This window comes from Lynx rufus, unplaced genomic scaffold (genome assembly GCF_022079265.1).
Source record: "Lynx rufus isolate CCGP_SWC_20201006 ecotype Redwood Valley unplaced genomic scaffold, mLynRuf1.p SCAF_6, whole genome shotgun sequence".
In the NCBI taxonomy this organism is placed as follows: domain Eukaryota; kingdom Metazoa; phylum Chordata; class Mammalia; order Carnivora; family Felidae; genus Lynx; species Lynx rufus.
The window spans coordinates 69,950,315-69,977,149 of NW_025814878.1; the positions used below are offsets into that span (position 1 = coordinate 69,950,315).

The 26,835-nt window shown below is 38.9% G+C and overlaps 1 protein-coding gene across 1 annotated transcript; it reads left to right on the forward strand.

Annotated features, from left to right (window-relative positions):
• Nucleotides 1-26,835, forward strand: TBX18 (T-box transcription factor 18). The gene is made up of 8 exons (XM_047103325.1): nucleotides 1-307; nucleotides 1,461-1,665; nucleotides 3,844-3,945; nucleotides 6,940-7,111; nucleotides 15,002-15,169; nucleotides 18,390-18,454; nucleotides 24,462-24,556; nucleotides 26,111-26,835. Exons 1-8 carry the CDS (start codon nucleotides 1-3, stop codon nucleotides 26,833-26,835), a joined length of 1,839 nt encoding a protein of 612 aa, XP_046959281.1.

Sequence of the window (26,835 nt, forward strand, 5' to 3'; positions counted from 1 at the left end):
ATGGCCGAGAAGCGGAGGGGCTCGCCGTGCAGCATGCTAAGCTTGAAGGCGCACGCCTTCTCGGTGGAGGCGCTGATAGGCGCCGAGAAGCAGCAACAGCTTCAGAAGAAGCGACGAAAGCTGGGCGCGGAAGAGGCTGCGGGGGCCGTAGATGACCGAGGCTGTAGCCGCGGCGGTGGCGCCGGTGAAAAGGGATCCTCTGAGGGAGACGAAGGCGCTGCACTCCCGCCACCGGCCGGGGCGGTATCCGGGCCCGCCCGGAGCTGCGCAGACCTGGAACGGAGCTGCGGCTCCCGGGGAGCCGTGGGTGAGTCGGCCCTTTCCCGCCTAACTTCTTCCCCGCGCGTCCCTCCCGGTCCCGCGGGGAATCTGAACTTCGGCGAGTTGCAGGAGTGCGCGCGCGCGGTACCCGTCCGTGCCTGAGGCAATTCTGCCACCAGCGCGTTGGCTTTGGGTGTCCCGGCGCGAAGCTCACAGCCGCCCTGGCCGCTCTCGCCATTCAACTCTGGTCGCCCTCCAGAAGGTTAAAATGCCGCTCCTAGCCTCGCATTTCAGGCTGCCACAGCCCACTTGGCGACCCGCGCCCTCAGCCGCTGCTCTTTTCGGCTCTTGGCGGTGTAGGGCTTTGCCTTCCGCATCTGCCTCCCTTGGGGTTCCAGCCAATGGGTGCTCTTTTTTCTTTCCTAACTTTTAAAAACAAGGGGGTGGGGGGAGCGACGGCATAACCCCCCCCGAAACCGGAACGAATGCCCTAAACAGTTTGGGCAAACCAGGAAGAGGGCGGTGTATTTGCAAACGTGGTTTCCCGAGGGGTAGCCGAATCCTTCCCTTCCCCTCTGGATTCCCGACACCAAGGCCGACGGCCACCGTGGGCTGGCTTTTGGCTCCCTTCTCATCCCTTCGCTGCTTGGCTAAGGAGTTCAGGGCGGCCGGGGAGTTTGGCGGGAGTGGAGTCTGAAGAGCTTTCTAGAAGATGCCTCCGGCCGGGCCCAAAGCGAGCCGCCTCGGAAGCCTAACGGGAAGGGAGGCCCAGGCACTTCGGACCAGGGATCCAGACGCCAGGCGGTTTTGCAGCGTGCGTTTCGGGTTTACCGGGGTTTGCACTGGGGGTCTGGACTCCGGAACCCATTTCAGACTCTTTTGGGCACTTATCTAGACCCTGGAAGCGGCGCGAAACTTATTTTGGGGCCTTGACCAGGCGGAGGCCCGGAGCGAGGAGTGGACGCGGCCCTCGTGCCTTGGGACACGGGGGTTCCGCTTGCACGTCGAGTCCCTTTGGTAGGCAGAGCGGTTGTCTACTCCTGGACCAGTTTGTTAGAAGAATCCGAAGGCACGAAAGCTCCCCCTTTTTTTCCTGGTCCTTTTGGTCTCCCCAGCCGCCCTCCAGGAGTCAGTCTCCCCTTTCGACTTCCCCTCTCAAAGCCCTCACCAGTTACCCCTCTTTGCCCTTTGCTGCCCAGGCGGCTGTGAGGACGGCTTCCTGCAGGGCGCTTCCCCGCTGGCGTCCCCCGGAGGATCCCCGAAGGGGTCCCCCGCGCCCGCCCTGGCACGGCCGGGGACCCCGCTGCCCTCGCCGCAGGCCCCGAGGGTGGATCTGCAGGGAGCAGAGCTCTGGAAGCGCTTTCACGAGATCGGCACGGAGATGATCATCACCAAGGCGGGCAGGTAAAGGGCGATCTGTCGCGAACGCCCGGGCCCTGGCCTCACCCCACGATGGGTTAGGAAGAAGGAGGGCCTGCAGAGCTGTGGAGTCTCTGGTTAGCACTTTTGTACGGACAAGACAAGGCCCGGGTTGTGGTTCACTTTTGAGACTGGCTTTGCCTGCCCACACCGCAGTGCAGTCGGTGAGGGGCACAGCCCCGCCGCCCTCTTGGATGTTAGGGAGAAAATCACCGTCCCCGCCGAAGCGGTGGCTGTTGCAGTTGATATTCCGTGTGCTGGGTAGTTCCAAATTCGTGGTTCTGTTTACGTCTGTCCACGTATTTATTTAGGCTCTAGTTATCCATTCCGGAACTACGGAACAGACGACTCTCCTTAACCCGTCCTTTTTTAAAAAGCGCAGTTTACTCTTTAGAAAACTATAATTTGCTTCTTTTTTAAAAAAGATTCCGGACTTCCAAGTTGGTTCTTTATCAAAAGATTTCCTAGCAATGTAAGAACGTCTTGTGCTGTTTTGATATTATATTAGAATGAAAAGTTACTGGAATTATCAGTAATACATGTACAATCGCTGCAAAAATAATTACCCGGTTTTTAAAAACCATTCTGTTGGTGGATCCAGTTACATGGTTCCATTTTTTTTTTCTAAATGAAATCTAACACATTCGCCTAAATTTGTTGAAGGATACCACACACGCAAAAATGTAAGAAGTTATATCTGTTTTTTGAAAATGAAAAATTTGCACACTCATTAGTAAAATAAATAGTTTTGTTGGGCAGATACCATTAATTTGAGGGAAGCACAGACGTATTTGCATGTTAAAGTTTTCAGTTCATTTAGTGCAGTGAAATCTATGAATAATATCTTCTTAAAAAAGAACTTTAAAAAGCACAGCAACTCTTTCAGGGAATACACATGGCAAAAACCTGGATAGCATAAAAGTATCCAAACTTATTAGAAATTACAAAAACATATTTTATTGAATCCATATGCTACCTTCTACATTTTCACAGAGCTTTTATTAATGATCCAAATTCAGTCTTCAACAACACAAAGCAACAGTTGTCTTATAAAGGATGTAGTTAAAGACCTTTACTCTTTATCTTACAGGTGCACTGAAATAACACTAAAACAGCAGCATATTAAACTGTTCTCATGCCTAGTTAGGAATAATGGACTTTCTTTACTCTGGAAGTGGTCTTAAATGGCATTAGTGTTATAGAAAAAGTTTTTAGTAAATAACAGTACTAAAATTTGTGTTACAAGGTTAAATTAGCAAAAATTAGATTAACTGGCAGGGTCTTAGACATAAATCTCTAGATGAAAGTTTAAAAAAAGAGAACTGCTCTATTTGTTTTTTAATATACAATAATTTACTGTTCTACTCATGCTATTGTATCCTTTTTAAAGGATAGGTAGGTGTACTTTAGCATCTCTGATACGCATCTCTGATATGCATCTCTGGGAAGCCTAGAGAAATGCAGATTTTCATTTGTTTTAATTAGCAAAGTTTGAGTAAGTGCAGCTAAATAAGAAAGTATTTCCAGGGTATAGTGGGGGAAGGAATGATTTGGTAAATATACATTGTGTTTAGTTTCTGCTTTCAATAAAGAAGTTTTACTATACCTTTCAAATTTAGAGCAACTTTTGCACTTCACCTTTACCATGCTGCAGACAGGAAGTCCTGTCTCAATAAAGAACATATTGTTTGGTTATAGCATGGCACATTGGCTCCTTGTGGTTTTTTACAACCCTTTTAAAATTTCACATTATAATATATTTTATCACTTGTACAAATTCAGATTTTCTATTTCTACCATTTGGAACATTTTATTATTCGTATTATTAAAGTAAATACGCTTATTGATTTTTGTTTAAGACATAAGCTGCTTTTTTTTTAGTGCTGTTACTCCTTCAGTGTACAGTTCTTTTCCTTTTAAGCTGTACTGACATTTCAGTAAACACAGTGCATGACAGTGTACAACAAATTATATTTAAAAGCCTCAGTTTTGATGTGTCCTGTATTCTGATTCTTTGAATTACATTACCAAAGTGAATGCTACAAATTTTTCCGTATGAAAAACAGAGAGGTTTCCCTAGGTTTCTTGGCTTATTCATTGTCCATGCCTAATCACAAACAAAAACAAAACACATAACCTCTTTCCTCCCCTCCGTATGCATAGGCGCATGTTTCCAGCAATGAGAGTGAAGATCTCAGGACTAGATCCTCACCAGCAATATTACATTGCCATGGACATTGTGCCAGTGGACAACAAAAGATACAGGTACAGTGATCAGATGGATACAAGAGGATAAGAAAATGCTAGGAGTTTACAGGCTATGCCTGTTTCATCTGTGATAACTATGATGTTTGTTTCCAGAAGCCTGTAGAATTTCTAGATCTATAACCCAACTCCCGACAGTTCCAGTAGCCCAGATGGTGCCTTCTCTTACAGTAAATGTGGAAACTTAATTTTTGTTTTGCTTTTAACAGATATAGAAGAAGTGTTTTTTAAGTATTGATAACTTTAAATAAGGGCTAGTTTAGTGTTGCTAAACTGTGTCTTTTATAATGATTCACTTTTCAATTAGGATTTTGAGAGGAAATGTTAAATTTGTAGGTATACATAATATTCAACGAAACGTTTCATTTTCTTTGTGATTGTTTCAATCTTTAAAGAAATTCCCTTTACCTTGTTATGTTCAAAATCATAATTGTTGGTAGGCTTTTTTCCTTTAATATTAGAAAATTATTGAGGATTTTTATAATTTAGGAAATAGAATCTCCTAATTCATTACGATATTAGGACATCTTTAAACTGGTAATGAATTTGTTAACTGTTGTTTTCTGGTTAGTAGTTAACACAGTAGATTTAAAAAGAATGTTGTAATATTTAGATTTTGAAAGAGTATATATTTATTTGGATATCAGGTAAAGTTGGAAAAGATACACATTCTTCAGTTTCAAACCTACCTCTGCTCTTTTTCTTCTGCAAATAAGCCAATCAGCAGTTTTCAATGAAAATGCTTTTTACTTTCCTGAGGAGTTAAAAATGCTAACATTTAAAAGAAATTTGGAGTAGAAGATCAGAAGATGCTGCTTTAAATTTTGTTCTTCTTTGTTTCTATGTATTTTTTAATTTTTATAAACAGCTAGAGCATTTAGTAAGTTTTTTAATGAAGTCAGATTTGGTTTTCATCACTTTTTAAAATTTAGGGAGTACTTTTTTGAAACAGGCTTATCATGTCAAAAGTATACAGATTCAATTAGTACAGGCGCACATGGAATGCTAAAAGGATGGGTAATAAAAAAGACAGTTTTATTATTTGTGTTTTGTATTGTTACTGATTTTAATTAAACAACTCATTAAGGAGTTTGCTAAAATTATCTACTACATGGTAGAAGCTAGAAGGCATTTAGTCCTTAAATATACTTGGTTTAAAAATCCATATTCTAATTTGGCTTTTGTGTTGAGAAAGATAATGTAATTCTTAATGAGCTTAGAAATTATTCCTTTCTCTTGCAAACTTCTCTCCTATTTCTCCAAATATCTTTCATGTATTTTGGGTGGTTTCTTTGACTTAATTGATTCTTATTATTCTCACATACAGCAAGAAAATTTGCTAGTATAGTATTTGCAAGTATAGTATTAAGATGTCAAATTTTGAAAGATCAAATTGTAAATCATTAATTTGTTTTCACTTACAATGCTTACCAAGAAGTTTGGTTTTAGCAGTTGTATTAAGAATGTTTCACAAAGAATATGTAACATGTAATGTGTATTCTCTTGGTGGGTGTGGATTTTTTTGGAATAACTATAGTGCAGTTTTTTTCTTGAATTTCTAAGATTTGCATTTTATTTTCTAACTTTTTTAGGAGTAGTAGAAAAATTTTTTTGGTTATTTTCTGCTATCAAAGAGTGATATTTGATTGTTAAAAATCCTTGTGATTTATTGTAATGTAAAATTAATATTCACAAAAGCCTAATTCATTATACCAATTCAGGGAAATTTTTAAAAATTATTTTTAATTTTGTGATTATATATTTTTTCCCCAAGGAAAGGAATTAAAGAATAGAAGGCATATTGAGCTCAAAAGAGAATAAAATATATGACATTAGTTGAAACAGAGAGCCTTACCAGAGATGTTATGAAAATCTGTCATGCTATTTCTAAAAGAAATTTGCATATAACACCGGTAGAATTCTCTGAGACTATTCACAAATTATTGCTTTAAATTGTATGTCATATTTTAAAATACAAATGGAAGGAAAACACCTAAGTATGTAATTTAATTTTATACCCTTTTCTAAGTGAATCATCATATACTAGTTTCTAGTTTTTGAATTAGCGAATTTTAGATTAACATTAATAAATGATAATCTGAATATAGGATTGAATATTATGATCTTATTTATTACCTAAAACATTATTATTTAAATGTATTGTTCTTATGGAGTCAATATATTTGAAACACTTAAATGAACAGAAGAGGATGTTTGGTCTCTTTATTTGAAAAGTAATATTAATTAGATATGCCCTTATTTTCAAAGTTTGATGTATATTTTTATTAGTGGAATTTGAAAACTGAAGAATTTTCTTATAAGGGTTAGAAAGAGAAATATAGGCTATAAAGACCTACGTTTTTTCATTATACAAAATTTTTAAGTTAAACTTAATACATTATCTGCAATTTTTAGCTTAATTGAATTAGAAAAATCTTCTAAATGATAATAGCTAAACTTTTTTTCTAAGAAAATGAAAGTATAGAACTTTTGACAGTTTCCCCTTGCCTTTCTACCATTGACCTCATCAGCCTGTACATTCCTAAAATGGGAAGTGGTCTTAAAGGAAGTGGGGCACTTTAAAGGTATAGCTTTCAAGGTGTTTTGAGATTCACTTAAAGGTGAGCTTGACAACTTAATAGTTTCTTCATGTCAATTGAATATCCAGATGAAAAATGGAAAATATCAGTATGCAGATGGAATGTCTAGTGTGAATAAGTGTGAATCATAAGAATGAAGATACTTGAATTTATGGTGGTGATAATGTGCATGAACCCTTAACACATCACTTGCTCTGAAAGGTCTGTAAACCACGGCTGCCTCCGAGAGTTTTTTGAAAAGTGCTTGAAATGTTATTTTATGTGTATTGGATGTAAAGAGCAAATTGTTTTTTAGACTTAAAAAAAATAAGATATTTAGTTTGTCTGATTCTACTGACTTGGAAATTCCAAGAAAGCAATATTCTATATACTGAGCCTTGTCATTGCCTTCTAGGTATGTTTACCACAGCTCTAAATGGATGGTGGCGGGTAATGCTGACTCCCCTGTGCCACCGCGGGTGTACATTCATCCGGACTCGCCTGCCTCCGGGGAGACTTGGATGAGACAAGTGATCAGCTTTGACAAGCTGAAGCTCACCAACAATGAACTAGATGACCAAGGCCATGTGAGTAGATGGCTTCCCTAAGGTGCCACCATTGGTGGTGTAGACATATATGTACTGTGTCTGACTGAATGGCATGAACTTCTCTCAGATCATAATATTCCTCTCTTGGTTGGTCAGCATGTGCTTAATCTGTGCAAAATCAAGGTTATATTTGCATCAGAGACTACGCCTGTGGCCTGAAGCATATCCTATGAAACATTTAATAGGTTAAAACTAGATACTGCATTTGTATTAAAATGAAAGAATCTCAGGCAGACTTTTTTAGCCAAAACATATGTTTGAAACCCTATAAGGTGCTAATTATTATGGTCTGACTATGAATACTTAGGAGTTGGGTCAACAGGGATAATGGTTTATTGTGTCCTGCCTGCATCTAGTTCTTTTCCCTCTTGAAGCTTATTGCTTCTCAGTAATGGTCTAGGCTTACACTATTTGTGTCCCATTTTTATAATCTCATCTAATGTGTCAAAATGTTACAGTAACAATCTTTTTAGTCTTAAAATTGCTGAAACATATGTAAATCAGTCAGTCATTCCAATAATATAGTGATTTTTAACGCCTTATTGTTATGCAATATTATTCGTAGGCAATATTTCTACCTTATTATTTTAATAAATAAGTAACTCTGGATACATGCTGATTTCCATCAAAAGCTAGCATTTCTATTAGGTTTTTGTTATTTGAGAGGGTTTTGATTGAGGCAGGATTGAAATATCTTTTGAAGAACACATCATACATAAAAGGAATATCGAATATCAACTAGTTCATTTCTCAAAGTGTAACATAAAGATAGCATATTTATAAGCAAATCTTTTCAAACAAAAATGCAAACTGTCATAACCTAGTAATACACTTATGACGGGGTATGATTTGTAAACTGCTTAGATAGTATCTTAAGCAATGACCTTAAAAACATTCAAGTATAAATTTCACTGTGGTACAAATTCAGTATCTAGATTTTTAAGACACATCTATTTTACATTGCTTTTGTTTGTTTGTTGCCTTTTATGATTGAAAACAAAATCAGAGGGCTTAATTGGTCTGACTCTTGATCTCAGCTAAGGTCTTGATCTCAGTGTTCTGAGTTCAGGCCCCACAGTGGTGGGTGTGAAGCCTACTTAAAAAAAAAAAAATCAGAAAAGCAACATAGTAGATTTCATTTCTGAATCCAACTTCATGCTCTGTATTTTAGTGCAGTAGTTATTTCTGTTTTTATTCTTTATTTACACAGTCAAGTTGTAACAGTTTTCACTTGACTTCAGGGAAGGAACACTAGTTTCTTCTGTCTCATTGAGGGAGCGGACTGAAATATTGCCAGCCTGTTCATTGAGGGGTCTTTTGTTTTTGGAATAGAAAATTTAAAAATAGGGGCGCCTGGGTGGCTCAGTTTCTTGAGTGTCGGACTTCAGCTCAGGTAATGATCTCACTGAGAGTTCAAGCCCGCGTCAGGCTCTGTGCTGACAACTCAGAGCTTGGAGACTGCTTCAGATTCTGGGTCTCCTCTCTCTGCCCCTCCCGTGCTCATGCTCTGTCTCTCTGTCTCTCAATAATAAATAAACGTTAAACAATTTTTTTTAATTTAAAAATAATACTGTTAAGTGTGACTTGTTTTCAAAAGCTTAAGTATCTTCTACTTTTCAGAGTCCTACAGTTTAAGAATATATCTTTTAAAGAGATAATTGGGCCTAAAAACTATACACTGTCATATATAAAGTACATACTTCTTTCAGTAATTTAAATCACTTTCTAATTCTAAATTTTTCACATCAGGTAACTGGCTTTATATCTAATACTTAATGTATCTGCAATATTTGATGTAGATATGGTAATTTATCTATATAATTTAAAGTTTGTAATCTCATTAGACTTTCTGTCAAACAGTATTCTCCAGAGGAACAGAACCAGTAGAATGTGTATAAATATATACATAGAGAGAGATTTATTTAAGGAATTGGCTCACGTAATTGTGGGGGCTGGTAGGTCCCAGAACTACAGCAGCAGGCTGGAGACCCAGGGAAGAGTTGATCCTGCATCTCAAGCATGAAGGCAGTCTCAAAGCAGGATTCCTTTTTCCTCAGGGGACCTCAGTCTGTTTCTTTTAAGGCCTTCAACTGATTGAATAAAGCCCACCCACATTATGGAGGGTAATCTGCTTTACTCAAAGTCTACTGACTTAAATATTAACCTTGTCTAAAAAATAACTTCACTGGGACACCTGGGTGGCTCAGTCAGTTGAATGTGTGACTCTCGATTTTGGCTTAGGTCTTGTCATGGTTTGTGAGTTTGAGTACGATTCCCGCATTGGGCTCTGCACTGACAGCATGGAGCCTGCTTGGGATTCTCTGTCTCCCTGTCTCTCTGCCTCTCCCCTACTTGCTCTAATGCTCTCTCTCTCAAAAATAAATAAATAAACTTAAAAAAAAATTACAAATTCCTTCATAGCAACATCCAGACTGTGTTTGCCCAAATATCTAGGGAACATGGATTAGCCAAGTTGACACATAAAATTAATCATCACATAGCATTTGTTTAAACACAAAAGAATACATTGCAATTGAAATTCAATTGCTTATACCTAAATAATTATAATATTTCACTTTTACGAAAAACAAAAACATAGAAAACAGTAAAAATCTAGAGAAATGTGTCATCTATCAATGAAATTTTTCTTTTAAGGTTATGGCAGGATGTAATATTTTAATACAGGGTAGGTAATTAATGAGTGTGGGAAACAGGGAGATAAAGATATGTACCTATTTTGGAAGCAAGAAAATTGCCTTTGTACATGGTAAAAATGTATGAATCAGTTGATACTAGAGGGGAATGTAGGAGGGAAGATGCTCTTTTCCATTATTTATCTTTAAAAAATTATATGTTTTTAAATTTATTTTTATTAATTTTTTTTCAAGTTTATTTTAGAGAGAGAGACACACACACACACACACACACACACACACACACACACGGAATGGGTTGGGGAGGGGCAGAGAGAGAAACACAGAATCTGAAGCAGGCCCCAGGCTCTGAGCTGTCAGCACTGAGCCCGATGCAGGGCTGGAACTCATGAACCATGAGATCATGACCTGACCTGAAGTCAGATGCTTAACCTACTGAGCCACCCAGGTGCCCCTTAAAAAAATATTTTTTAAGACTTTGTAAAATGTATTATAATGTAGAAAGCCATAGTCTCTGCCTTCAGTGATTTAACCTAGATGGGGAGAGAAGACATGCATACAGATGATCATGCTGTCTGCCCAGAGAAATACAGATGCCACATTATTTCAGCCAGGAGAGATTGGGAAGACTTCATGAAGAAGGTGTCTATTGTATTTTTTTACTCAGTTTGATGACCCCAAGTGAGGTTAGATTGGAGATTAGGAAATTGTTCCTCCTTCTATTGTTTATTTGTTTATTTTTAAGTAGGCTTCACGCCTAGTACAGACCCCATGCAGGGCCTGAACTCAGGATCCTGAGATCAAGAGTCAGATGCTTAACCAACTGAGCCACACAGGTGCCCCTCTTACTCTATTGTTGATGTGATTCAGCATCTAGGAAGATAGTAGTACCATTATGGTGGAACTTTCTAATTCAGTAGTCCTTTTCTTGACTCAGAGACCTCTTAGGAACTCACCCCTCTGTCATCAGATGGTGAAGGTCCCCCTAACTGCAAATTCTGAAGGAAGTGATAGTAATTTCTAATTAATCAAGCTGTAGACACAAATTAGAGGTGAATTTTGCTTTCTTAACTTTTTTGACCTCTCACCTCCCAGTTTTACTCTTCTAAAAGTATATAAGCGTTCAACATAGCGATCTGAGAACTGCATGTAGACTTGGGACTTTTATTAAACACAGTGTGTTTAACATAGGACTCAAATCTTCACAGGGCTGTGACTGAACCTAGAACTGCATGAGACATGAGGTTATGTGCTGCTAGGTTTTCCTCAATGTGACTTCATCTTTCCAAATACCAGGGATTATCTAGAGAGGAATATTGAAGAGAATCTAGACTGGAATGTCCTACCCCTCCACAACTAATCCTTGAATGTTGTAAAGACTTTATAATCTCTACTTCATGGCGAATCTGTAGCCAGCTTTACATTGGATTGTATACAGCCAAGACCGGTCCTTGGGCTACCCATGTGTAGATGGTTAGCATGCTTGGGTAAGGTATTTCCTTCTCATCATGTGCATGGTTCCCTGTTCATCTGGAGTTTGTTGTCTGGAGGGAAACATTTTATATGAACATCTCTGAAAAATTAGAAGATGTTTAACAGGTAATGGTGTCTTTAAACATTGGCAGGACTCCTACCCACAGTGCTGGGGTGCTTTGGAAGGAAGCATGGCCAGCTTGCCATAGTCAGGAGACCTGTGGAGGGTCTCTTTCTCAGCTGCCAAAGGGTTGGTGACATAGTCACCCTAGTGACATAGTCACCCTAGCTCTAAGTTTGTCCTCACCCTCTTTCATTTCTGCTTGAGATTCAGGTAGGGAAGCAAGGCATTACAAGGGAGATTGCCAGGATCTCCTTGAGAAAAACTTGTAACAGCTTGGAGATCCAACATGTACATGTTCATGAGCATGTCACTTTCATGCTCTGAGGCTTGTTTTTCTCATGTGTTTTAGTAGAACCAGAGGATTTTGGGTGAATCAGATGAGCTGATGAACTTGAAAGTACATATTTGTAAGGAGTGTTGTATATTCAGCATCACATCTGAGACAAAACCAAGGCCATCTTGCCATGGAGCTTGTGATCCAATGTTACTGTCTTGACCCCTACCTTTAAAATGAGTCAGTACCAGTCATCACCAATAATGCAGGGAGCTAAGTATCTGCTCTTCCTCGGCCCTTTGCTTGACTTGTTCCAACACTGGCATTTAGGTCATCTAGAAAATTTCCAGAGTCAGCAGGTAATGTTTCCTTATTGAGCTGTTTTGTAAGGCACAGCTGGCCTGTCTGTCAAACTTCAGGCACTTTAGGCCCTTCATACTAGAGATAAGTAATATCATGCTTCTTTTGACTCAGAACTAGTGTCTTTAAAGTGGAAAAAATGTGTATCAAAGAAAACTGTGTTTATGAACATTAGTCCATGTAACTATCTATGTTACTAGGTAATGCCAAAAAGAAAATTAAAAAATCCTCCATTTAAACAGAACAGAGAGCATGGTACATGCAGATCCGATATAATTATTTAAGTTTCAGCATTATCATGGTGGGCTCCTTGTTTATAAGGCCAATAGTTCTCCTGGTTTTATTTCTTCTATTAAATAAGGAAAATGTTATTGACCACTCATCATTGTAAGTTTGATAGATCATTAAAAAGCAAATAATGCTATTTTATTCAGAAGAGCTAGGCTTGTTTAGCATTACCTGAAAACGTCCAGGAATGTACTAAATCCGTATAGATAATATTGAAAACACGTTATTTTGCTTGAAGATCGATCTCCAGTTTACTATAGGCAGTTGCCATTTAATGTGCAAACATAGGCATACATCAGCTACTTCTATACCTTACTCCAGTATACCCCACCTTAGGTCATCTTGGAAATTCTGTAAGGATATAAAGAAGGAAATAAAACTTAAGTATATATAGCAATATGGAGAAATCTGCTTGCGAGAACAAAGACTTCATAAAATCAGAACCTACGTTCATTGACTAGTAAACAGAAACCCAAATCAGTTTTAGTTTCCTTTATTCCAAGTTAGTTTATTCTAGTCTTCCAAAATTAGCTATGTATTTATTTTTGTTTGATGTGAGGTAGCTTTCTCCATTTTTTTTTCTCTGGAATTTACTGATCATTAGAATCATTAGAATAAATCTTGCATTTGTGTTTTACCTGGCTCACACAACCACACGCACATGTTACATTATGACCTAGTGTAAGTAAACACACACAACGTGAACAATGTTTTGCAAAACAGTACTTATCCTTACTATAAGGAGCACACTCGATGTTTCTACTTTATAATTTTATTTATTTAAAAAATTTCTTGTTGAGACCTTTTAAATTGATTTTTTTGTGAACCACTAATGGGTTATTGAAATTCTGTCCTTTTTTTAGATCTGGAAAGAGACTTTTCCAGAGGCTGCAGATTCATGTGTGTGTCCACACGTGACCATGAGAGCTATTGTATTCCCTTACCCTTTCCTTATACGACTAACCGCCTCCCCATCAAATGGGTCTGGTAGGCACTATCATTAGATCCGCCACCCAGGCATTTCCTCTCCTGAGAGGAAATTTTAGGGTGAAAAACAAAACAAAATTGACCACTGCGCTCGTTACTGCCTGGGAGTAGAGACATCCTCTTATGGTAGCAAACATGCTTTCCAGGTATAGAGCTGTTTGTTTTAGGGCTGACCGAATATTCTGAATTTGGCTTCATTAAACTGTCTGCGTCCTGAAAAACATGAGGCAGGTCAATCACTGTGTTTTTCCAAGACTTTGTTTAAGTATTTCTTTTCTTAACTCCCAAACCCCCAAGTCTGAATTCAAATTGTGTAACTGAGGAAAGATATAGCTTTGTTAACTGAACTAATTAATGAATACCTGACTGTGGACTCTCAGCAGCAAATAAAAAATTTCATTGGGCAAGGATATTTCTTTACTCTACCTCCTATGCCTTGAAAGCATAAAACGTATACAGAAGGAGAAAAAAATTCACCCACAATCCCATCATCTAAACATGACCACTGTTCATAGCTTTCGGTGGGTTCTTTTTATTGTCTATTTTCGTATAATTGTGATAAGTTTATAAACTTGGAACATTTAACGTTTAAACCGGAGCATTTTATTTTGTGGTTAAAAATGTCCTAAACAGGCTTTAGTAATGGCTGAATAACACCTATCCCATTGTATAGACTTTCATTGACCTAACCAATCTGCTCATGTGGCTTATTGTTTTTCCACCATTATAAATGGTGCACTGCCTATTCTACATGAAGTGCTGTTTTGGATTTGAAATATTTCCTTAGGATAAATTCTCAGAAGTGAAATCGTTGGGTAGAAGGTAGCTAAACCATATTATCAGATTTCCCTAGTAGAGTCTGAGTGCATTAGCTTTTCCATCCCCAGGTGCCTGGGTTTTGAAAGTTTCATTGTCATGAAGGTGTAGACACTGGGTTCTCTGGGCAAACCAGGGATATTGCAAGCCACAAGCCCAAGGCAGACCCTTGGGTGTTCTTAAAATTCCTTTTGGCCTTGAATAGGCACATTGTCATCACCAATAGAGGAAAAATGCTCTCTTAAGAAAAACCTTGGTGTGCAAATACTTATTTTTAGGGGATGATTGTGGTGGAATTTAAATAATTATTTAAATCTCATTTTTAGTTTTACTGATTTGGATTTTGTGTTCCATTTGGCTCATTATAAATAAAATGTTGGGGCACCTGGGTGGCTCAGTTGGTTAAGTGTCCAACTTCACTCAGGTCATGATCTCACAGTATGTGAGTTTGAGCCCTGCGTTGGGCTCTGTGCTGACAGCTTGGAGCCTGGAGCCTGCTTCAGATTCTCTCTTTCTCTGCCCCTCACCCACTCACACTCTGTCTCTCTCTGTCTCTCAAACATAAATAAACATTTAAAAAAATTAAAAAAAAATAAAATGTTGATGAATTTATTCTTGTGTTTTCAGAAACAGAAAATTAGATGTTAAGTTCATGATTATTCACAGGGTTCCACCAAAATTATGACTCTCTTTTTCCTTTTGTAGTTTTATGTATATTTTACAAATAACTTCTTAGCCCTTCCTCTACAATTTTGATATATTTTATTTGTTTTTTTGATATACTTTATTAAACTGGCACTTCTGCCAATTTTTCTTACACATTAAATATTTAGTCATGGTGATAAGGCTGGGCAGAAGTTCTTGATATTTTTGGCCTTCTTTCCTTGATACAGATTATTCTTCATTCTATGCACAAATACCAACCACGAGTCCATGTCATCCGTAAAGACTGCGGGGATGATCTTTCTCCCATCAAGCCTGTTCCATCTGGGGAGGGAGTAAAGGCATTCTCCTTCCCAGAAACTGTCTTCACGACTGTCACTGCCTATCAGAATCAGCAGGTATTGTTCTCAGAATTTGTATCTTTCTAGACTTTTCGTTTCAGGGGTAAATTGAAAGCTAGCTATCCTTTTCACTGTATCTCAGTGTTACCAACTGTCATAAAGCATTTGCCATATAAGACATCCAGGGTGTGTGTGTGTGTGTGTGTGTGTGTGTGTGTGTGTGTGTGTGTATAAAAATAATTCTTTTTCTGTGATTCTCCAAGTAAGGCTACTGTCGCAAGAATTTCTTTAGACAAGAATGGGTCTCATGACTGGCAATGTAGGTTTACTTTCCATTTTGAGATATTGAATCATAAAGTCATAATTAAAATTAAAAAGCATGTGGAAATAGACAAGAAGAATATGAAAGATTGCCTAGGAAATAAACAAGTAGAATTTGAAAGATAACACATTATTTTAAAACTATAATCCATGTATTATAGGAAATATTTCAGAGGCATTTATCTTATATAGTCATTTTGGTACATATACAAAAAGGGCTGTTTCTTTCAAGATAGGCTTTAATTGTGACAGAGGGTGATACATAGGCTTATAAGCTGAGAGATCAATTGTGGAGTAATCTTTTCATAAAATTAGTAATAATTTCAGAGGTGAAGTATTTCTTTTTGATATTGGTAAGTGTATGTATTTCTTTAAGGCTGTGTCAAGTAAGTGGAAAATTGATTTGAGGCAATTTTTTAGTCCATGCAGTTACAGCGAGTTTTCATAAAAAATTGTGATGTAGTTGAGGCTGATATGGTATGTGGTAGATTTTTTCTTCTTTAGTTTTAGTGATCAACAGAATTATTTTAGCTCTCCACTTATTACGTTTATTTACATCTCAGTTAGATGTTAAACTCTGTTGTGGTTTCTGTTGTTTTAAAGCTTATGAGGAGGTTTGGATTCTGTCCTCTGCATCTTACTTTAGGGCTGGGAGGCTCATCTCCTCTCATCCATGGGGAGACGCCAGCCCCACAGCTGAAGATGTCCCGTTCTCTCATTCACGTTGTCATGCTTTTATATAGACTTTTAGAAACAAGCATGAAATTAACCTTTACAAGGACTGGAGATTATTAGGAAGATATTCTTAAAATATGTTAGGGGCAGATAATGAATTTTTTTTGTTTGTTTTAGGAAAAATGCATAGGGAGAAAAAGAGCTGAGATATTCACTACCTTTTAAGGAACCCCAGAAAGTTATCTTCTTTCTGTCTCTCTGCCTCTTTCTCTGTCTCAAGCACAAACAAATTAGCCATGTCAAATGTGTGTATTCTCCCAGCCTCTGTGATACAATAAACAAGATACAATAAGCTTTTGGTACATGTTGGTGACTAACACCAGTTGATAAACATTGACAAATCAATTAATAGGGTAAGAAACTTAGAAAGGAAATTGATAATGACAAAATGCAATGATCATTTTTTATCTTCTTGGCTACTATTTTTAAGAACTCATGGAAAATTGGTAGGCAGCTTAGCCTGGTGGTTAGCATGGGTTCTGAAGCCTAGAGTCCCAGCCTAATTCTATTGCCAAGTAACCTTATGAAACCATAGGAAACTTAAGCCTCAGTTTAAAAAAAAACATAAAATTGGGATAATAACTATGTATAAATTGCCATGAGAATTAAATGAAATATGTGTATAAAATTCTCACTACAGGAATAAAAATAATGATAATAGTAGTATATCTCTATTCAGACAAGGCACCATTATATAAATCTGTACTCTTTTTTGAAATACTACTTTAAATGAACATTTAAGTTATTTAATGTTCTTTAAATATTATTTAAATGAACAAAGAATTAAGCTATAATGAATTATAAAGAACTCCATCAATGGCAGAATGGCAGTCATGCTGAATTAATTAGCAAACCTTTACATTATATCCTTTATAAGGTAGTTTTATCCACATACTAAGACAGTATCATGTGGAGCACATGTATCTCAGGTACTGCACAGAGCACACAGAGGACAATATAGGGGACTGCAGAAGACTTTTCAAAGATGCCCACCTCCTTTTTTTTTTTTGGTCTTAGTGTTATCCAATAGTTTTCATTTGTCCTTAGCCAAAATGGTACCATCGGAAGTATGTTCATTAACTTGGTAGATTCCACTAAACCAAAGAGCATAAAAAACAAAGCATGATGTGCTTCTTTGAAAATAGGCTGTAAATTCCTTTGGGCAAGGTGCAGATCTGTTAAGAAATAGATGAGATGTTGGTTATTAGTGTCAATTACAAGATGGTATAACTAAAAAATATGTTTAATGGAAATGATTAGGCCATCTGTAAAAATTCTACCCCCAAATTTTAGTTAAAATTAAAACATCATTTATTTCTACTACATGAATAGGATTTAATCTCATTAGAGTCTTCCAGTAGGGTTACCTCTGGTTAGACATTCACTATATTGCTCTGACCAGGTCAGGATTCAACAGAAAAAAAACAGGAAAGAATAAAACTTTAAGATGAGAGCCGTAAAGATGATTCAAAGAGAGACAAAGAGGGGCGCCTGGGTGGCTCAGTCGGTTAAGCGTCCGACTTCAGCTCAGGTCATGATCTCACGGTCCGTGAGTTCGAGCCCCGCATCGGGCTCTGTGCTGACCGCTCAGAGCCTGGAGCCTGTTTCAGATTCTGTGTCTCCCTCTCTCTCTGACCCTCCCCCATTCATGCTCTGTCTATGTCTCAAAAATAAATAAACGTTAAAAAAAATTAAAAAAAACAAAAAACAAAGAGAGACAAAGAAAAATACAAAGGCAGAAAAGTTAAAGAAGTGTATATTACCTTCAGAAGAAGAGAGGAATATGTTGAAGCTTAATAGCATTCAAGCATATAAATAACTTGAATAAATAGAAGTTGGATATTAGCTGTTATCCATTACCAATAAAAATAGGATTAAACCATGTCACAGAGTTAAAGGGAAGTGCTTTAGTTCAGAGGGATTGAAAACAAAGGACAAGTTATCAAGAGAAGATTCAGAATTTCCTTCTCTAGTGATATGAAAAGCAAAACAAATTTTATTTACAGAGTTTGAGTATGGATGGGGATTGTCTTTTTCTTAGCAGATGAATGTCTAGGTGATTTCTGAAATTTTCCTTTGATTTGCAGCTAAAATAATAAAATACCTGAGAAATAGGGGAGAGTCAATTTTGGAATTACTTGTAGTTCTTCTACCATTTCTGTCTTTAATAAACTTCCTTGACGTTTCTAATATTTGATATGACTTTTTTCCTGCTCTGCAGATTACTCGCCTGAAGATAGATAGGAATCCATTTGCCAAAGGCTTTCGAGACTCTGGGCGTAACCGGTAAGTCTTAGTGAAGAGCATTTTGGCTCTGATAAATATATTTTGCTTTTTATTGTGAATTTTCCATTACAAGGTAAAGAGTTAAATTTACTGACATGATTTTGAAATCATTTTCTGATGAGGATTAAAATTTGTCGCTAACACTGGGCCTTGGAGGTAACTTAGTTTTGGGTCTAGTGCTGGGGTCTGCCCATTCCTAAGGTGAACTCTGATGTGTGATGCTGGCTGAAAAATGGAAGTTCTCAGGGTGCACAGTGCAGGCCACCTCTGAAGGGGACTTGAGGAGACCTGCCCTTTAGGCACAGGGGCTTCAGTTTCTCAAATCAATAGCCTGCCTTTCAGGCCCTGGGGCTTCAGTATTCTAAGTCAGTAGCCTCTGTGCATCTGCTCATGGTTTAGAATTTGCTTAGTGGTATCACAACAATCTATTGATTCTGTCTTTCGAAAATGATGGGGTTTCTCTTTCCCTCAGATTTCCAACTAGAATATGAAACTACTCCCCTTTGCCAAGAGAGCTGATGTTCTTTAGTTTCCAAATTTGTCTTGGCTCCGCTGACAGCCACACACTTGTTTATTTTTTCTGTGGCGTGTTTTATGGTGTTTGTACTAAGTGGGAGAGCTACAATAATGAATTCCACTCTATTACTTTTATCAAAAAAGCAGATCACCCTAGTCTGTGTGCCAAGGGTTTTTGAATTTATTGATATGACTCTATTCCAATACAGTTTGGTGCAACATTTTCTAAGAGAAGTATTGACAGTAACAGTTATAATAGACTAACGTTCTCCAGAGGCCTCTTCAGGGTAAGGCTTTGCCTTAAATGTTTTTAAAAGCATTTTGCTTTTAGAAAGAAATATTTGATAAAGTTTTATAATTTTACTCCAGAAATTATTCTAATACTTCTTGAAAACTTGGTATTCATAGGCTGTGTCTATAGGAAGTCAAAATCCCAATTATCTTGTTTTAGGAACTGTTTGATTTAAAATTGTTGAGAGGAAACAATCAGGTAGTAGTCCAGATTTTTCATTCTTCCAGTTGATTAATCAGGCAAGGTTGGTGCAGACAGAGATTTTTTTTCTCAGAATACACTCAAGTGCTTGAAGAGGTTTGATTTCATCTTCATATGCAATGGCATTGTTAAAACACCGTGCAATGGGAGGACTAAAATGCAGCTGAAATGCACTGAGAGTGGAGTAGCCTTTAACTTAGTGCAGGTAGATCAACAAGACTGACGAATAACAGTCTTATTGTTATAATTCCCTCTGAAATTCTTCATTCTGTAGGAAGATTTGCAGGTATTCCTATAATACCTGTTGTCTGATATATTGAAATTATTCTGTCTTTTTTTAGATGTTTGTTTCAGTGTGGAGAAAACTTTGCTTGGCTTTTGCTGTTACATTAGCTCTTAGTTAACTTTGCTGTTCAGAGGAGTTTTTAAAAGCTGAATAATTTAGTAACCGAGGTGGTCACTGGTAAGGGACTGAAGGAAGCCTTTGGGGTGACTTCTTTTCTACCTTGACAAGCACTTAATGGAATCTTCTTGTGGTTTTGGTTATAGCAGTATAGTATTTATCCATTTAAGAGTCTTACATTACTTCCAATTCATTATTTTTTTAAAGCAGAGAATAGATTTATTAAAACTCGCTGAAACTCCAGGAAGGCAGCATTGAGGCGTAAAGAATATATAGCCAGGAACTGTGTCCAGCTTCTCCTATAGGACTAACCTACCAAACACATCACTGCTGTCAACACTGGGAGAATCACACTGCTTGTATACTGTCGGTTCATTTTTGAAGCAATACATTTAAAAATATTTTTAAAGGTGTATTTTGGATAGATAACAATAGTGAATGAGCCTACAAATAGAAGTGAGATGATAAGATGCATATGACAAGTTTTCACAAAGAATTCTAGAAACATCAGCATAATGAAAATTGGGTTTTTAAAATTTGGTCAGTGAAAAAAAATCTGTGGGTTTGGTGAAAATAAACTAAGTCTTTGTTTGGTATCATGAAGTCAAAATACTAGGTTTGATATGAATTTTTTCCTTCTCTTTGTTTTACAAGTATAGAGTTGTCGCATCCATAGTGCTTGTTCCTATTTCTTTACTGACTCTTAATTTTTTAGTTTTAAAAACATTTTTTTAAATTTACATTATTTGTTTTTGAGAGAGAGAGAAACAGTGTGGGGTGGGGGGGTGCAGAAAGAGAGGGAGACAAAGAATCCGAAGCAGGCTCCAGGCTCTGAACTGTCAGCACAGAGCCTGAGGCAGGGATCGAACTCACCGACGCGACAAGAGATCATAACTTGAGCCGAAGTAGGATGCCCAACCAACTGAGCCACCCAGGTGCCCCTAAAATTTTTAGTTTTTAATGGACATACAGAACATAATGAATTATGTTTTAACACTTACTAAATTTTAAGTTTTAACACTTTGTTAAATTTTTTTTGTTTGCGCCAATTATTTAAGCAGTGTCACAGTACAAGAAAAACATGTTGAGCCTATCTATAGCTTTTTGTTAGTGAAGTAAATAATTTTAATTTTTAGCTTATTAAAATTAGTTTTCCTGCTTATGATAGATAGCCTTCAGTCCTTATTTTGGAATGCTAAATATTTATAAATCAATATCCTCTTTTTAAAAATTTAATTTTAACATTTTCTATTGATAAATGCAAAAACACATGTATAGAGGAGTGGATTTGGTCAGCTTTGAAGATTTCCAACTTACCTATTATTTTCCTTTAAAAAAAAGTAAGTTATATGTAAGACTTGGAGGGTGCCTTGGTGTTGAGGGCTTGGGGAAGGAGTGATATTTTTTTCACAGAAATAGAGAAGAAAGCCCAAGAGAAAAAGTTAATTATATTTCTTTAATACCCCTGGTTGTGTTGTCTTGTTGATACTACTTTTTAACATAAATTCTGTTTTTATTTTTCCCCACACATGAAATAAACAAATTAAGCAGGACAAGAAATAAACATGGACTTGTGATTTTTTAAACTTTATAAAACAATTTGCTTTAATTAAAAATTATCCCTTCCTGGTTATTTATGGCTCCACAGCCTATTTTATAGGAATCAGTAGCTTCAACCCTTAAAAGCTCTCCTGCAAGACATTTGCTACGTGAAAGAGAATTTATGTGCTGAGAATAGTTTCATTCTTCAGTTAGGCCTTGGGTTTGACCCTATAAAATTTTTTACTCAGGAAGGTACAGAAATTTCTCTGCTTTAAATACTTCAGGAAAAACATAACCATTTTACTAAATAAACTTGGCCATTTGATAGCATAAATTAGGGTGGTGATAAAATGTGGAAATTGTTCAAAGGCATCTTGTATAAATTATCGCCTTGGCTACACTCCTGCAGGAGGTGCTTTTATCTTTTCTTTAACTAGATGGGAAAAGTCTCCATTACTGGAGAAAATGAAGGCCTTTTTTAAAAAGTCCAGATTCAGCTAATAAATATTTTATAACTGTTTCCTGCACAATATCTGAAATCCTTTCTGGAACTTGCAGTGTGAAACAGCAGCCTCGAGAAAAATATCGATAGCTCCAAGTCAGCTGACTTGTCGATATGTCACCTTCAGAGCATCCCTTTAAAGCTTGGGATTATACGTTTGTGATGATCAGTAACGTCTCCCCAAGAATTTGGTCTATGGATTTGTATTTGAAGCATAGTAAAGTTTACACGGCTAAAACAGATAATGCAATAATGCACATCTCCGCAGTTAATACATGTCTAAGTCCAGTGGATGCTTATTAATTACCTCTTAGCAAACTCCCCTCGAGACCACTCCGTGACCACTTTGGTATCCTTAGTACTTAGAACTGTGATTACTAGAACTCATCCATGTGGTAATAAAAAAGCAGTTTTATACAAAACTGCATCCTAACATTCTTTAGGATTAAAAAAAAGCTTGTTTCTAGAAAGTCATAAAAACTGAGTACAAGCTAAATATAGATGAATCAGATAAGTAGTCCCCAGCATTCATTAGTTGAGTATTAAATGCAACCTGCAGGCTACATGGGTTTTGGGACTGACCAAGCTGCCAAACTGCCCCCAAATCAATACTTTCATGTATGTAAAATATTACTGAGTAGAGTGATCTTGCATTTGGCTTGTAGTCAGCCACAGATATGATGTCTGGTTTTGGAAAAATCACTTAGTAGCAAACAATTTTAGCACTAGGAAATGAGGCAGAGCTTTTGTAAAGAATCCTCACTTTGTGGGAAACTGAAGTCCAGGGAGGTTAAAACATTTACCTATGGTCACACAATGAATTTTAATGAGTTGCAGCCACAGCCCAATTCTCCTGACCCCCAATCCAGTGTTCTTACCATGAAATAATCCTCTCTCTGTGCAACACTGATTATATCCAAAGCCAGATTCTGCCCTTCACTCTCAGTGCAGCCCAGGTGTAAGGCATGTGCCGGGTCCACTCTGTTCCCCTTTGGCAGCCCAGTACTAGCACCTGTGTGGGGCTGGTGATGGCTCTTTGAAGTGCTTTAAGAGCAGCACCCCCTGAGCTTACGACTTGAGAGATGAGTCAGGTCCATGCTTGGGCTCATGTGAGGATGGCTCATACACACAACTGGTGACGGATACTCACACCACCCATCCACACACATATCGCTGTCCCTTCTGTCACTAAGATGTGGTAGTGATGCTCTGTGGAGTCATGATAGATGCCAACAAATTAATAGATTCTATACTCTGAACACTCTAAGGAAGTAAATTCAGTGTGTAAAACCTTAGAACAGTAGGGCAAGTTGTATAAGATGGTTTTATCTGCATATAGCACTCACTATGAGTGTTTAGAGAGTTTTCCCCATGTCATGTAGGTGATATGACTCCAGGATGAGGGGGGTCCTGTAGTCTTTGTTCATAGTTCTTATTTGGGGATGCAAGGTGTCCAGAGGAAGTAGCAAGTTGAGCACAAGCTATTAGAGAAAGACCTGATCTTTAACATTTGCATTAAATATAGATTATCTGTGTTAAATAAAAGTGTGTTTGACAATCACAAGAGATGTCTGAGTATTGCTGGACACTCAGAAAGCAGGCATTTCCTACAAATCGCTTAGGGCTGTGGTAGTTGAGGGAAGACTGAGGTCTTGAGAATGGGTGAGTGAAGCACCTCATTTCCAGAACATAGAGGACTTAGTTATCTGATATAAGAAGAAGATTCTGAATCACTTATGGTAGGAGATACATACATACCTTTATGTATGTAGAGTAGTTACCCTTGTTTTCAAATATACATATTTCATGTAAATGGTTTACAGCCAACTTGTCCTGTGTCTTTAAGTATCTATTCATTAAGTGTATGTAAAGGCCTGAAAAGAATGATGCTGATACTAGCCCCAGATACTACACCAGCCTGTGAGATCACCTTCCTGTGTTCCTTCTGCATGTTGGGCTGAGAGGTCAATGCTGCCTCCTACCTTCCTGGACTCCCTGTTGCTGGAGGGGAGCCCATCCTGGCTCTACTGGGTGTGGTGGAGATTGCGCCCCCCAGAGAGTAGTCAGTTTTCTTTGGATGAGTGCTCTTCTAAAGTTGGCTACCGAGGCACTGAATGATGGGCAGAAGTGCCTCTTCAGCAAAATTGGCTTTACAGGGTCATGCTTTTGTCACAAAGCCTTGCTCATCAGAGAAAAGAGGGTGGATTCCAGATCCCAGCAGGGCCATGGACTCACATCAGCTAGGATGGACCTCTTTGCCTCAGTTCCTTAGCACAGAGGGACAGCTTTTTATTCTCCGAGGTCAGCTTAGTTTTCTGAGAATGTTCACAGGACATCTTGGGTGGTTTCCATCATCTTGTGCACCTGGTGACAGAATGTAGCCCATCTCTGAAGCATTTCTTCATGCCTGTGCCAAACTCCTACCCTACCAATGTGGGGGGGCCACCATCAACACCGGTGATGTTTTCTGAGCTGCTCATTACTGCCGAAAGCTCCAACTGCTCCTAACTAGGCTTCTTTTGTCCGCCTCCATCCCGATCCTTCCATTTAGAATGGGTTTGGAAGCCCTTGTGGAGTCATACGCATTCTGGAGACCTTCACTGCGGACTCTCACCTTTGAAGATATCCCTGGAATTCCCAAGCAAGGTAAAACAAAGTCTCCTGGGTCATAGATACAGCCAGTTCTTGACTGGAAGCTCGGGCACTGAAAAATGAATGAGTCATTTGCATCTACAATGGTGACCTCATTACCAACATCCTCTTGTGACAGGATCCATCTCTTCTGTGTGGAATGAGGATGGGGACCAGAAAAATGGTCATAGGTGAAGTCTTGGATGTTTTAGGCTGTTTATATATTTCACGACCTTTATGTCACCCTTAAACATCTTGTTAAAATTAGCATCGGACTGTGAGCTCCTGTGCCAGGCGCACTGCGCAGGGAGTCGCCAGTGGTGGTCGCAGTTCACCCTTTCTTGCCAGCTTCTTTCTTCACTTCCTTCAGCAGCATTGCCTGTAGACACGGTTCTCCTGTTGGATTTATGCTGAGAAGGTCAGGCACACTCAGGCAGACTTCCTCTGGCTCACCTCTGAGTATTTCCCCCAAGCTCAGGCTAGTGTTTCCTCATGGAGAGCTGCATGCCAAGGAATGATGCTTCCTTCTCTGCTCGGTAGGTAGGACTCTCAGCCCACTCCTGCACTCAGGCTTTTTATGCCTGATCCTGCCCAGCAACCCGGTGACAATTAACATGCTGGGTTTTAGATAATTATCATTGACCGGCTTGGGCTTTTAGATTATTTTGAGAAGCTATATAAAACACTGTTGCTGGAGGAATGAAGGCTTTACAACCTGTCCAGCCTGTTGGAATTCTCCTCTCCCCCTAACTTCTGTCAAGTTTGCAAACATCAATCTGCCAGCGAATCCAGAGAGGGGAAGAGGGCCACCACCACCATTATTGATTGGACCCAGGGTTAACCACCCTCTCTGTTTCAAAGGACTGTTTCTATGGTGGGCCTTTGCTCTCGTGTCAGCATGTGAGTCACCAACCTGTTTTCTGGTTGGAAATAAGATTTTTGAAGTTCTAGACTATTGTCTTCTTGCAATAGCCCTCTGGGGGTACAGCCATTGATGCACACAAGCTTTTGGTGGGAAGCTGCAGATGTGTTTGAGGCAGGATGTGTCTTTGACCAGTTTGGCTCTTTCCTTTAAGTTACTTCTATTTTCTTGCAAGAAAACATATCGACCCAGAGCAAGGTCTGCTGAAAAAGCAAAATAAGGAAAGAAGACAGATGATGACTATATTTTCTGAAGACGATACAGAGTGAGATGAAATTTATAAAGTTGCCAGAAAAGTCAGTATTCGTAATATTTATTAGAGAAAAATCCGAAGCCTTTGGGAAAGCTGATGGAGGGAGAAAATGTGAAAATTCTATGTGGCAGTGTCCTAATATCCTCTGCAGTAAAAAAAAAAAATTATTGCCTGGGGAGATCATTTGCCTTGGGAATATTGAGAGGATCTGTGTCTAACATGTTGCTGTCGGAATTCAGTTAAGTTATAATTTCTTGAGAGACAAAAGCATCTCCTTTTCGTTGTTCAACGTAGGCTTCCTTGTGACAAGCTGTGTCTCGCTCATGCTCACAAAATCGAAAGGCAGACATGGCTGTAGAGTCGTTGCTCTTTACATTTCAACTTCTTTTTGTAGGAAGTACGAGTTCCTCCACATTGCTCCAAGGCTCTGGGAGTGGTGTCCCTGCCACCCACCCTCATCTTTTGTCTGGCTCCCCTTGCTCCTCTCCTGCCTTCCATCTGGGGCCCAACACCAGCCAGCTGTGTAGCCTGGCCCCAGCTGACTACTCTGCCTGTGCCCGCTCTGGCCTCACCCTCAACCGATACAGCACATCCTTGGCCGAGACTTACAACAGGCTCACCAACCAGACCGGCGAGACCTTCGCCGCGCCCAGGACTCCTTCCTATGTGGGCGTGAGCAGCAGCACCTCTGTGAACATGTCCATGGGCGGCGCTGATGGGGACACTTTCAGCTGCCCACAGACCAGCTTGTCCATGCAGATTTCGGGGATGTCCCCCCAGCTCCAGTACATCATGCCTTCACCTTCCAGCAACGCCTTTGCTGCTAACCAGACCCATCAGGGTTCCTATAACACTTTCAGGTTACACAGCCCCTGTGCCTTGTATGGATATAATTTCTCTACATCCCCCAAGCTGGCTGCCAGTCCTGAGAAAATTGTTTCTTCCCAAGGAAGTTTCTTGGGGTCCTCACCGAGTGGGACCATGACCGATCGGCAGATGTTGCCCCCTGTGGAAGGAGTGCACCTGCTTAGCAGTGGGGGTCAGCAGAGTTTCTTTGACTCTAGGACCCTAGGAAGCTTAACTCTGTCATCATCTCAAGTGTCTGCACATATGGTCTGA